The sequence below is a fragment of the Toxorhynchites rutilus genome, chromosome 3 (genome assembly GCF_029784135.1).
Source record: "Toxorhynchites rutilus septentrionalis strain SRP chromosome 3, ASM2978413v1, whole genome shotgun sequence".
NCBI lineage: Eukaryota > Metazoa > Arthropoda > Insecta > Diptera > Culicidae > Toxorhynchites > Toxorhynchites rutilus.
Genome location: NC_073746.1, coordinates 209,576,036 through 209,590,023, shown reverse-complemented (window position 1 = coordinate 209,590,023; position 13,988 = coordinate 209,576,036). Strand labels below are relative to the sequence as shown.

Here is a 13,988-nt window from a genome sequence, read left to right as displayed (position 1 = left end):
AAACGTAAAGAGTTGCGCGCGTGTATGTGCGTGTGTGTGTGTATGGCAATTGCTCCGATGCCTCAAGCGGAACCTGGTATTCTCTCGGTCGTCTTCTTTTCTCTTTCTGATGGATCGGCTTTTCTGCGCTCCTTCACAGTCCCAAACAAACTGAATGCGTTTCAGGTTAGGTCAGGCCAGGTAATGAATCACTTGATCCCTCACCATCCAGCTCGTCCAGCTCGTTCAACTCGTTCAGTAACGATGATGTCTTGTCGATGTCCTCACGAAAAATGAATGCGTTTCAGAATATCGCTTAAGTATGCTTTTTGTCCGTGACTGAATCGAAAGTAGGTGTGGTTTACGATGGCAATACGGAAGGCAAACTAGAGGCGAATGAACTCTTTGAGTTTGCAACTTTCGGCGACTGAGCAATATTGATTGAATATTATATGATTTTCGCGATGCGAAACATTTTCCATTGCGCGCGCAAACTGTATTCGATACGAAATTATCCTACTGATGGGGGAAAATAATCTTCAGAAGCTTTCCTGCTAATTAATTACACTTGATTGAAAAATCACAAAACCAAATGTATTCGATCGCAGAAGCACTTTGTGGATAGAAAACATTAAAATAAACTCTTCCGCTTGAATGTAATGTTCAATTCCAAGGGGAATTGGCAGATTGTTTTGCAGTAACGATGACATCTTTCCGGATTCTTCTCGATTCTTCTCGAAGTCCACCACCAGTGGTTAATGCTAACTTGATAACTACCTGTTAATTGCACGTGATTGAAAAATCACAAAATCAAATGTATTTAGTCGCAGTGTTATATGGTTAGAAAACATTTAAATAAACTCTTTCGCATGAATGTGTTTTCCAATTCCCATGGGAACTGGCAGATTATTTTTCAGCAACGATAATTTTCTTCCGGAATCTTCTCGATGCTGGATGGCATTTAAACGAAAGAAGTTCCGTACGTATATATGTGTGTGTATGTGTGTGGCGGCCGCTTCGATGTCTCAAACGGAACCGTTTTTCGATGCTGGTATTCTCTCGGTCGTCTTCTCTTCTTCTGATGGATCGGCTTTTCTGCGCTTCCTCACAATTCCAAACTAACTGAATGCGTTTCAGGTCAGACCAGGTAATGAATCTCTTGATCCCTCGCCGTCCAGCTCGTCCAGCTCGTTCAATAACGATGTTGCCTTGTCGATGTCGTCACGAAAAATGAATGCGTTTCACCACCAGAATATCGCTTAAGTATGCTTTTTGTGCGTGATTGAATCAAGAGAAGGTGTGGTTTACGATGGCAATTTGGAAGGCAAACTAGAGGGGAATGAACTCTCTGAGTTTGAAACTTTCGGCGACTGAGCAATAATCAATTGAAAATTATATAATTTTCGCGATGCGAAACATTTTCCGTTGCGCGCGCATACAATATTGGATACGAAAATTTTCTACTGATGGGGAAGAATAATTTCAGAAGCTTTCCTGTTAATTGCGATTGATTGAAAAATCACAAAACCAAATGTATTTGGTTGCAGTGTCATATGGATAGAAAACATTAGAATAAACTCTTTCGCATCAATGTATTTTTCAATTCCCAGGGGAACTGGCAGATTATTTTTCAGCAACGATTAGATTTTTCCCGATTTTCCTCGATACTCGAAGCCCACCAGTGGTTAATGCTAACTCGATAACCACCTGTTAATGGCTCTTAATTGAAAAATATTTGGTCGCAGTGTTACATGGACAAAAAACATTAAAATGAACTCTTTCGCATGAATGTATTTTTCAGTTCCCAGGGGAACTGGCAGATTATTGTTCAGCAACGATTGAATCTTTCCGGAATTTTCTCTATGCTGAATGGCATCCAAACGAAGAGTTCCGCGCGTGTATGTGTGTGTGTGGCGGCTGCTCCGATCTCTTCCCGGGGAACCATTTGCGGCATCACTCTCCTCCTGATGGATTCCCTTCTGGCCTAAGGTGCACAAACAGGCTCTTGGTGACACCGTTCATTCGCGCTTTTATGATAAACGAAGAGCTTCACCACAACAGCGACAACATGCTCCAATCGTTGTTCAATTAGAACTGAGTGGATTTCCGAGTGGCGCTCGCTTATATACCGATTGGTGATTTCAATAGCCTGTTTTGAAATCAATTTTAAGACTATTGAAACAGTTTTTGGATCAAAAAGTAACAAGTATATAACGCGTAGACATTTTATCTTTCGAATGAAGTGTTCATCATACCATTTCGTTCAGTTGTTTAGGAGCTATTAATGCTCAAAATCTCGGTCTCCGGCGTAACGCTTTCGTTTTCGAAACTGTGATTTTACACCCCGGTATAGAAATGAAAGACGTAGTCCTACGTCAAAAAACAACAATCACGCGGTAACCGATAACGGAACTTGGACGCGACTTTCCTTCGTCTGGTTACTTCGGGCAATCGGCGAAGAATGATTGTTAGTTACATGATATATATTATTTTATTCAATGTGAAAAATTATTATGGAGTGCCGACAACGTATGATGCAATCATCTCATCAATCCATCATGAAATGAATGAGCAATAAGCGTTTGAAATTGGACGGGTCGCTCATTTATTTTCTAACGATCATTTATTTTCTAACCGGGAAGCAGTTGACATACTACGCTGCGCTTTTATGTACATGAAAAACCACTTTTAACATGCGGTGGAAAATTCTTATATGAAAATTGCCAGATGTCAATGTTGCCAAGCGTAGTTATTGATGGTTAACCCTTCCGTTACGAGCGTCGTCTATAGACGACATCCGCGCGACGAGCTCTGTGTACGAGCGTCGTCTTTAGACGACATGAAATTCATACTGCTTTTCGATCACACCAGCGCGATGTGCATACTTTTCGGCGCAGTGCTCCGTACAGGGGTAGCACTTCGGCGAAGCACACTGCCGTAATGAAAGGGTTAAACCGACGCCGAACCGAATAGCGATGAACGCACCCATATCACAAACTTCGACATTTGATTTGCTATTATGGTGCTACTCGCCCGTGTAGTTCGCGCAAAGGCATCGGCAAAATATTATTTTAGAAAATTCCTTGAGGCATGACCGGAGCCGTTTCGCTATATATATGCATACATATGTCATTCGCCTCCCTTACCGCATCCAGTCAGGTTGGTTGATGGAAAGTATGTTTCTGACGTGATAAGTTTCCTGTTAGTTGCACAAGAAAATATAATAGTAAACAGTATTTTTGATCGTAGTTTTATATCATTTTTATGATAAGTGGAAAACAATAAATTAAACTCTTTCGTTTCAAAGCGTTTCAAATATCGAAAGTCCTGAAAAGGACTGGAATGGTTAAATGGGTTGTACGGAATCTGCTGCGTGCTAATGTGAGGTATCAGTCGGATGTAGCAGTTGTTAACTTTTTGGCAGCGGTAGTTTTTTCGGAGTCGCTGCTGCTTTCCTTGGCTTTGGCATCTTCAGCTTCTGTGCGTCGGTTTGCAAGGGTTTCGTTGACACCATCACGGTGAGCTAAAACACGGATAGCGGGTTTGATACACTGGATGTTGTCATGTGGAACCTTGCGATACACTCTTCCTCAACCGGATCCTTTGTTTCCTTTACCTCCATAACCGCATCCAATTGTATTGGTTGATGTGAACAGGAGTACCAGCAATGCACACTAGAAACACATATGTTTATCGATCTGAGCGTCGAACAAGAATGAGAAATCTGACTGAGTAGCAGCAGCAGCAGCAGTAGAGAAAGAGAGCATGCCTGAAACTCTCTACTCATGATGTTTGTTGTTGCCAACAGTAGTGGACCGATGCGAGACACAGCTCGATTGTTGAGGTTCAGCCTTGACGTTTACCGCCGCTGCTGCTGCTACTGCCACTTATGTGAGACACAGCTCAATTGTTGGCCGCTCAGATTCGATACTGCACTTTCACGATGCCAAGAAACGTTCTCGCACTTTTGACGGAGAGAGCGTGCCTGAAACGATCCGCTCGTGATGCTTGCTGCTGCCACTAGTAGTAGACCGGTTTCAACAACCGTTGCTACTGTTTGCCGCTGCTTATGTTGCCATAGAAGCTCGATGTGAGACACAGCTCGCATTTAGACCGCTCAACTTCTATGCTCGCCTATATATTAGCCGCTTTCACTGCTGCTGCTCTCCACTTGTTGTTGTCCGTTCCACGTCCGTTGTAAGAATGAACGAGATCCACTTTTTTCTTTTTTGACGTAGGACTACGTCTAACCGGAAGATATAGGGGGTGAAATGGAAATCTAGGCACTGAACAAGTAGGAAAAATGCAAGCTTATAACTCGAGCATTTCTCAATAGATCGCAAAGGTTTTTGCATCAATTGATAGGAAATATATCTACGCATCTATCATAACGAATAACATTTCATTTTTCTTGAGATAAATAATTGAATAATTGTGAAATATCAAGCATTGTCAAAATGCACTATGTGCCCATTTTTGATTGGTCCATTTTGTGCTCCTCAAATCGTACCGACCAAAACGGGCAACCAGAGCAGCAGCGATATACAATGAAGCACGATTGGAAAGGAAAAGGGAAAAAATGAACGAAACATTGGTCGCAGTCTCACACATGCGTAATTCTCGAGCCAGCCAGTCAGCTTAAAAAACCCCGCTCCGCTGCCGTAACGATCATTCTCATTCAAACCGTACACCACATCGGTTCGCATCACAACACATCAACAAACCAACCCAAGCAGCCATGTCTGGACATGGTAAAGGAGGAAAAGTGAAGGGAAAGGCAAAATCCCGCTCGTGTTGATCTGGAGTTCCCCGCAAGGGTAGCTAGGCCGAGCGCGTTAGTACCAGTGTACCAGTCCACCTAGCCGGCGTTATATAGTTTCGGCCGCCGAAGTGATCGAGTTAGCTGGCAAAGCTGCTCGCGACGATAAGAAAACCCGCATTCAGAACAGAACACATTCGGTTCGGTGGACATCAAGTTGCAGCGAGTGGCAAACGCAATCGCAAAACGGCATCAGGTAGCAGAAGAAAAAAATTTGTTCTTTATACAAACTGCTTTGGTGGCAAATCCAGAACAAGGCGGCATCGAGGGCGTTCGAAATGGTTTTTTTCAAAACCACGAGTACTAAGTTTTCTAAATTGGATCCATTCCATAAAACAAGGCGCTTTTCAGGGCCATTAAACCTTCCAAAAAAGAGTTTAGGAAATACAGTTCAATGCTTTCTAAAACATTATCCAAAATAATAATAAAACACAAATTGATTTTTTCATCATTTGTTTGCCAGGATGTGATGAGTATGTGAATTTGGCAGTTGTTCTGAGCTTATTGATAGTTGGGGACTTTCCTGATTATTCAATTTTCACCAATTCTTAAATTGTTTCCAGATTGAAAGTACAGTAATTTACAATTAGTTCGACATTTAGCTAATTGGACGGACATGTAATGCGACTTATTTAGTTGGACATTTTTGTAAATATAGAGATCCAAATTATGACCCCACATTGAAAGTCGACACTGTACCACTGTCATCGCAAATGTTCAATTACAGGTTAAAATCGCCTCCAATGCGACACTGAGTGGTGCTTCGGCACGTCGCATTGAATGTAATTTACTGTAGAACATTTCACAAAGCTGGATGGGAAGAAATTTTCCAACTGTGAAAGCTGTGGCGAGTGGTTTATCCGAACAAGATGGGGATATCGAGTGACAACAAAACAATAAACTCTTTAGATTGAAGATAATTTTGTGATCCTGAAAAGGACCCTTTTTAACCTGCATGTGAATCCAACGAGCGAACAAATCGTAATGAATGTATTTTTTTGCCATCGCTCCCTTTTAACGCTCATTCGTTCGTCTCGTTGGACTCGCCCCTCTGGCTGAGTCTGCCGATTTGTCTCTATCCTGTGAGTGTGTACCGCTAGAGTATAAAACACGCGGACCCCAAAAAAATATCTTATTTTCTTTCAAACCGTAAACCCGTGTGGTTGTACGGCATCGGCATCGTGGACGTAACAAAGGAGGACAAGTTAAGGGAAAGGCAAAGTCTCACTCGAACCGTGCAGGTCTCCAGTTCCCTGTTGGTCGCATTCACTGATTGCTCCGCAAGGGTAACTAGGCCGAACGGATTGGTGCCGGAGCACCAGTATACCTAACAGCGATTATAGAGTTTCGGCCGTCGGAGTGCTCGAGTTGGCTTGCAAAGCTGCTCACGACAATCAGAAAACCCGGATCAAGAACAGAGCAGCTTCGGTTCGGCGCTCATCAAGGCAACAATTAGTTTCAGTGAGTGGCAAAGTGTTTCTCCGGCACGTCGCATTAAATGTAATTTACTGAACAATATGTCACAAGCTGGATGGGAAGAAATTTTCCAACTGTGAAAGCTGTGGCGAATGGCAAACGCAATAACTAACCGAACAAGATGGGAATATCGAGTGATAACAAAAACACAACACCAAAGGTTCTTTTCAGAACCATCAACATATTCATAAAGAGTAAACATAAAACTAGTCCATTTTTCAGGTAGATAGGTAGGTATTCACGTAGGAGAAGAAAATAAAACAATATATTTAAAATATATATTTAACAAAAGCTGTCCCCTTTGTTATAGTCCTACGTCACTCCGGTTATGTCCCCGACCCGTCTTTTTCTTTATTTCATCCATACATCACACAGGAGCCATCTCGTCCAGGAATACAGAGGGCGGCTTTGGTACGTGATACGCACTATCTAATGATTAATCACCATCCTTTTATCATTATCACTCGGTTATGGACACTGGTGGAGTGAACAAACAGTACCTAACAACCAGACAAAACGGACCCAAATCATTATCGAAGAGCAGCAGATAGCCTAACGGAATCCTACGTCAACTATGCGGTCGTGTCTTGGATACAACCCCCCTGTGACTTTTTAATTCTCTAAACGTCTTCAGGAGCCTAACGCACTGCTACATAAAGATCCACTGTTGTATCTCAAACTGTCCCTCTCTCAGATTATCATCCCTGAGGACAGTTCGAAGTTCTCAAATCTTGATTGAAAATAACTGATTGATGTTCTTTGCTAATTTAATTTGTAACACTTACTCTTACGCGACCAGTATTAAAACTGTTTCGATATATCCACAGAAATCTCATTATTGTAATACGAAGTCCTTGTCAGAAAAAAATCCAATGAAAAAACACTCGTCCCCTCATTAACGTTGCATTCTTCGATAATTGAAGTTTGGAAAACATAATTTTGAGCGGAAAGCAATGCAGACCATCATTTAGAATTTAATTTTAAAATTTAAGAACCACGTCTATTCAATAAGATCACTTCCACATCAGCCATCTCTGCAGATTGAATGCAAATTCAAAGAAGGAAGTTGTATTGCCGCATTCTTGATGTTGCGAACGCCCCTTGTCGATAAGCGAACCTCAAAAAATCATCGTGATAAAAACTGACAGATGATGGATGATTGTATATATTGTCTCTTTGGGGTCTTCGTAGCCTAATTAGTTGCGTGTTCGCAGTATGGTCCAACTGTGAACAATATCAGTATTCTTACGGCTAAAAAGGCGACATGTGTATCCATAAGATAGGAATACTCTTACGCCTAAATGGCTACTGTGTTATATACAACAACATTATCGTGAGATGAAAATGTACATGAATAAATTCGGCTCTGTTACAGCTGAATTGCTAAATGAGCATAATAAAATAAACAGATGGAATAAAAAAAAATGATTAAGAGATTCAATTCACTTTTGTTCCAAAGTTCCCTAAGAACAGAATTCGCGTGCTCGATTCCTAAATTTATTACTTAATACAGTTTTGAAATTTATCATATAGAAAATCATATCTACTAAAACTTGTTTAACCAATCAATGTTAAAGTGAGTCATATATGAATAGTTCGAACTTGCATTGGAGTTATAATGAATTTATTATTAATGATGTACATTGTACCTACGCTTAGTCATCTTCACACTGTGAATTTTTACTGTTTTTTCACGTTGAGTTTCTACTTGTAATTGGGGTAAAAAGATTAACAATTTGCAATTCTTATTTTTTTTGGATTTCGGATTTTGCCCAAATTATCGTTTCGAAAGATTCTCCGGGCTAAACGATGAGAGAATTATAAAACATAATTTGAGTCCAAAATCATTAAACAGACTTCTAAAAAAAAATTAACGTGAAACATAAAATTTCGTTTAAAATTTCGTAAGCGACTCTCTCTTTATCATCTCAACAACACTTGTTGAAATAAATGGAAGTGGTGTAGAATCGGCATGCAAGGATTGATGATCAGCGAAATAAAATTTCAATGCCTTTTGTGCGAATGAAAAACCCCTACAGTCAACCATTAAAGTCAAATCACACCATAGAATAAATGAATTGATAACAATTACAAAAGTATCTTTTCTCACTTCAAGAACCCGGCATGAATTGGTGGTAAATCACACGGAAAATTAAACTACGCAAATAAAAGAACCATCAGAAAAAACAGGATGCAGGATAAGTTGATCCTGTTCGTGTTCTTGCGCCATGCTTCATTCATTACGTGTTCTAAGTACTGCATCATATTCCCTATCCAATTTCCATCCAGCTTTTCGCTATGTTTGTGGCCTCAGCGCTTGCGGAGGGAAATCTCTTCCCACCTACATTCCTTAACATGAATCTCATACCGAAGGATCGCACATATTAGCACCGAAAAATCATATTTTCATTCTTTAATTTTTTTACCGTCTGTTCCTCCGCTTTCCATTCCAGTGAACGAGAAGTGGCATTTTGAATAATAGTCATCGTAAATATCTGCTTCAACCGGAGCGAAGAGGCAAATGGGCAGCAGAGCAGAGCTGGTAGGAATCTGTTCGCGCCGTTCCAGCTAGGATGCAATCCATCGAATTGATACTCCCCAGGCCCAGAGCCGGTAACATCGGCAAAAAAGCGTGAATTGAAATAACCAGGTGGAAATTGAATGTGTGAAATTGAAGAAAAATAAGTGGAATAAATTACGTTGTGCTGAAAGCGGAAGTGTTAGCAATCGGTCACTTGGAAAAGAGAAGAAACGGTAACCGGTAGAAAATGATTGGTGCAAAACTGTTTCCGCTTCTGATTTACGCTTCGTGCATTCTGGTCCTTTCGGTCGTCTGCGTGGTGAATCTAGAAAATTTAATCGTGTTCGATAGTGACTGTTATCACGAGCACGGTTACGTGCGTGAAAATCCAAACGTAAGAGATTTGGTGGAAGCTAGTGATGTAATAATCAAAGCGTTTGCCGGCGATGGGAATCATCTTCGGTTGGTGGCGCCTCATTCCGGTTATGTTGAAAATAGTGATTTAAGGCATGAAGAAGACGGAGGTGAGGAAAGTGACAATGCAGACTCCAATAAGGATAGTGATTATTTCGTGCGTTTAGAGCCCATGCTGGTTTATAAGGGGAACGAGATTTTTCAAAAGCTTAAATTGATCAACTGGCAACGCTATATTATCATTGAAAGGTGAGTGAACAACTTCAACATTACCCAATTTCTAACTTCTAATTTTGAAAACATTCAATATGTATAAATGCTTAATTAGCTAATATAGTCATGTCAACAAAATATGAATGAACTTCTTTCTGAAAGGGAGTTGCTAACCCCATCTACAAGTTAGCGCGGAATTATGCATTATTCGAAATCGTTTGAAGCTATTTCATGATATACAAGGATCATTCAACAATCTCTTCACCGGAGAAGTGCTGTACTCGACCTCACTCATCACAAATTATCGACCGCCAACGACTGGCATTCGATGAAGTAAATCGGGTTAAGTTAATATCCTGAATAGTCGTCTCTATGGATGGATCCACGGTTTCTACAATATCCCCATGATTAACAAATCGCTCTTAATCGATTCAATTTTGCATCTAAATATTTCACCAGTCGGAGCGTGAGCTATTTATTCATACGAGCAGGGCAAACGGCATAATCGCTTTGTTGCAGGAACGCAGCATCAGGAATTAGTCCGATACGTAATGACGTTGTCATGGCGCTCGGTTCGGCTCGACGCTATATAGCTATAAATCCTCGGCACAATTGATATTCAATTAATTTCTGGAACACGGTACTAAATTTTCGACGTGGATTACGGATCCGTGCGGGATACGTATGCAACCGTGGTGTGTGTGTGTGGCTAAATGTGTTCCAAATACGAATGTAGGCCAGCGTGGTTCATAGAGTACTAATTTTAGAGTGGCCACATAGCAGCATGAATGCATTTTCTGGTAAACACGCTGGAAATAAATTTCAGTAGGTAACATATGGGCATGTTATTCTGACCACCGATGGAACATTTGAACGTCTGGGGTTGTATCATTCCAGGCAACATGCCCAAAAATCAAATAATGCTAATGAATTGAAACAACGATTCGCGAGAGAAATAATGAATCTTAATGGCAACAAATTGAACCAAATAACATTTCTCGGTTTATTTTTTTATTTGATTGTTTTTTTTATTTCCCCTTCTTCGTTATCCTGGGATTACAGCAATGTCCAATTGTTGATGCTTATTTGCCAAAAATTCATCTAGGTGTGTTTTGACGTAGGACTACGTCATTCATTTCTATACTGGGGTGTAAGTTCAAACTTTCGGAAACGAAAGCGTTACACCGGAGAACGATATTTTGAGCGTTAATAGCTCCTAAACAACTGAACGAAATAGTATGATAAACACTTCATTTGAAAAATAAAATGTCTACGCGTTATATGCTTGTTACTTTTTGATCCAAAAATTTGTTTCAATAGCCCTAAAATTGCCTTCAACACAGGCTATTGAAATCACACCAATCAGTATATAAGCGAATGCCGCTCGGAAATCCACTCAGTTATAATTGCGCAACGATTGAGGTACGATCGTTGGAATGGATGGATGTTCCCCTAACACAGACTTCAAAACCATGGAGCCAGGGGAAATCGGCATTGCAAAATAGATGTAAGCAGTGGATACTTTTGTACTCGCTTGCGTTTCTGCAAATTGGAATTTTTCCCTAACACAAACTTTAAAAATCATGAAGCCTGAGGAAATCGATATTGTAAAATAGTTGCGAGCTGCGGGTACGTTTGTACTCGCTTGCGTTTCTGGAAATCAGAATGCTTCCCTAACACAGACTTCAAAACCATGGAGCCAGGAGAAATTGACATAGCAAATTAGATGCAAGCATCGGGTACTTTTGTACTCGTTTGCGTTTCTGCAAATTGGAATGTTTCCCTAACACAGACTTTAAAATCATGAAGCATGGGAAAATCGGCATTGCAAAATAGATGTGAGCTGCGGGTACTTTTGTACTCGCATGCGTTTCTGCAAATCGGAATGGTTCCCCAACACAGATTTCAAAACCATAGAGCCAGGGGAAATTGGCATAGCAAACTAGATGTAAGCAGCGGGTACAATTGTACTCGGATTGACTATAGATTTGGTATAGTATGATACGGTGTGATGGATATGATCGAAGTGGATATTATATTACATATCGAGGAAATAACGAAGAAAATTATTTGTTTGAGCGTTAATAATTCTTTTCCGGCTAAACGAAGTGGTGGGATAATAATTTCATTCGAAGGATGAAACGTCTAAGATTTATATGCTTGTTACTCATTGATTGTTAAGTCAATGTTAGTCCTACGTCCACCTTGCGGTTATATCAATGATATAACCCACTTCTGGTTTTTATTTCGCTAATGGATTTAGAACGGAGATAATTTTTTAAGGAGAGTAACAAGTACTAATCGGATGGAGCAAGACCTGTGGAGTATGGAGGATGAGGTAGAACGTCCCATTCAAGCTGTAATAATGTTGGCCTTACGGCCAACGCAACGTGCGACCTTGCGTTGTCGTGATGGAAAACGAAACCTCATCGGTTCTCCAATTCTGGCCATTTCTCTACAATGGTGGTTTCCAATTGATCCAGTTGATTGCAATACTTATCCGAATTGATCGTGTTTTCTTGAGGAAGGAGCTCGTAGTAAACTACACCATTTCACAATGGTCGAGGAGATGCATTTAAGTGGAAATTAGCATTTAGAGCTCGATAGTTATTCTCTAGACAAAAACTGTCTTCGACGAAGTGGTTACATATGATAGAGCGTTCATTTACATGTTGCCAAAAATAGGGTGACCAACATTTTCGATGAAATAAAAAATCGAACTTTATTATCTCTATAGATAGAGGTAAACATAGTTCAACCATGTTGAAGTTCCAGTTATTTGAGACATCTTTGTAGAACAAAGTTTTTTTTCTATCTCTTGAAATAACTGATATAGCGTCTTTTTCCTAAGTGGCGTTGGGGTCATTAAAAAAACTGTGTTTTCGCTCTAACTTTTATGTTTCAAAATCTACATCAAAAGTGTCTTCATACGACACTTTTAGAACATACTGATACAAACATTTTGCGATGCAGAACTTGTCAATATCTCAAGTTCACTCAAAGTTATTGATCTTCCCAAAAAATACGCTCTCTTCAATTGCTTGCCATTCTTTCTGATGCAAACATAAAAAATGTTTGTTGACGGAATTTGAAATAACAAATTTCACTCTATGTGATTTTCAAAGATATGTTATTTTTCGTATTTGAGTAAATTAAAATGGGTGAAAACCCATCAATAACTTTGAGTGACCATTCTATCCTGGATTTCTCGAGTCGAGAAGACGCACCACGCTAGATATGGGGTACAGACTAGGGGGGCGTTTCTGATTAATGGTCAGCTGCATCCCAAAAGGAAGTATCCCGTGTCGGGCACAGGTACAGAGCATTGGAGACAGCAACATCACAATTACGAAAACACTTGTCATACTAACCTCGAGCCAACCGCGAGTAATTGGTTACATATTACTAACATAGTTATAAGGCAAACATTGTCGAAATATTGAACTCCCGGCCCCGTCAGGTTGACGCCATATGAGCCTTAAGAAAAATTATTATTTGGGATAAAAAAAATAAATTGAGCAAGATTGAGATATTGACAAATTCTGCATCGCAGAATATTGGTATTGATAAGCTCTAAAAATCGTACGAAAACAATTTTGATGTAGAATTTGAAATATAAAAGTTAGAGTAAAAAACCCATTTTGTTCGTGGTTACCCTAATGCAATTTAGTTAAAAAACTACTTTGTGGGTGATATTTATTCTGTAGACAAAAACTGTCTTCGATAAAGTTGTTACATATGATAGAGCGTTCATTTTTATGTCTTCAAGAATAGGGTGACCAAAGCGGTCGATGAAATAAAAAATCTAACTTTCTTATCTTTTAATAAAACCGATTAAGCGCTTTTTTCCGATGTTGCATTAGGGTGGCCACGAAAAAGCGGTTTTTTGCTCTAACTTTTATATTTCAAAATCTACATCAAAAGTGTCTTCATACAACTTTTAGAGCTTATCAATACCAACATTTGGCGATGCAGAATTTGTCAATATCTTAATCCTACTCAAAGTTATTGATAGTTCTTTATCCAAAAACTCATGATTTCAATTTTAATTTACTCAAACACGAGAAATAACATAGTTTTGAAAATCACACATCATGTAGAGTGAATTATGTTCTTTCGAATGCCGAAAATAAACTTTGTTTATGTTTGCCCCAGAAACAAGCAATGTTGACAAGCAATTGAAGAGAGAGTATTTTTGGGAAGAAATATCAATAACTTTGAGTGAAGTTGAGATATTGACATGTACTGCATCGCAAAACGTTTGTATTAATAAGATTTAAAAGTCTTTCAAAGACAGTTTGTATGTACAATTTGAAATATAAAAGTTAGAGTAGAAAACCCGTCTTTTTCATGGTGACCCTAACGCAACTTAGAAAAAAGACGCTCTATTGATTATTTCAAGAGATAGAAAAAAACTTTGTTCTACAAAGATGTCTCGAATAACTGGGACTACAACATTGTCGAACTATGTTTACCTTTATCTATAAAGATAAGAAAGTTATATTTTATATTTCATCGACAATTTTGGTCACCCTATTTTTGATAGCATGAAAATGTGCGCTCTAT

The 13,988-nt window shown here is 39.5% G+C and overlaps 1 protein-coding gene across 2 annotated transcripts in view; it reads left to right on the top strand.

Annotated features, from left to right (window-relative positions):
- The window catches only part of LOC129778824 (uncharacterized), a 41,928-nt gene that overhangs the window by 9,248 nt on the left and 18,692 nt on the right, over nucleotides 1–13,988 (top strand). For both annotated transcript variants that reach the window (XM_055785945.1, XM_055785944.1), the window contains exon 2: nucleotides 8,728–9,458. In XM_055785945.1, coding sequence (XP_055641920.1) covers nucleotides 9,043–9,458 — 416 coding nt within the window. In that variant the 5' untranslated portion in view covers nucleotides 8,728–9,042. The remainder of the gene's footprint in view (nucleotides 1–8,727; nucleotides 9,459–13,988) is intronic.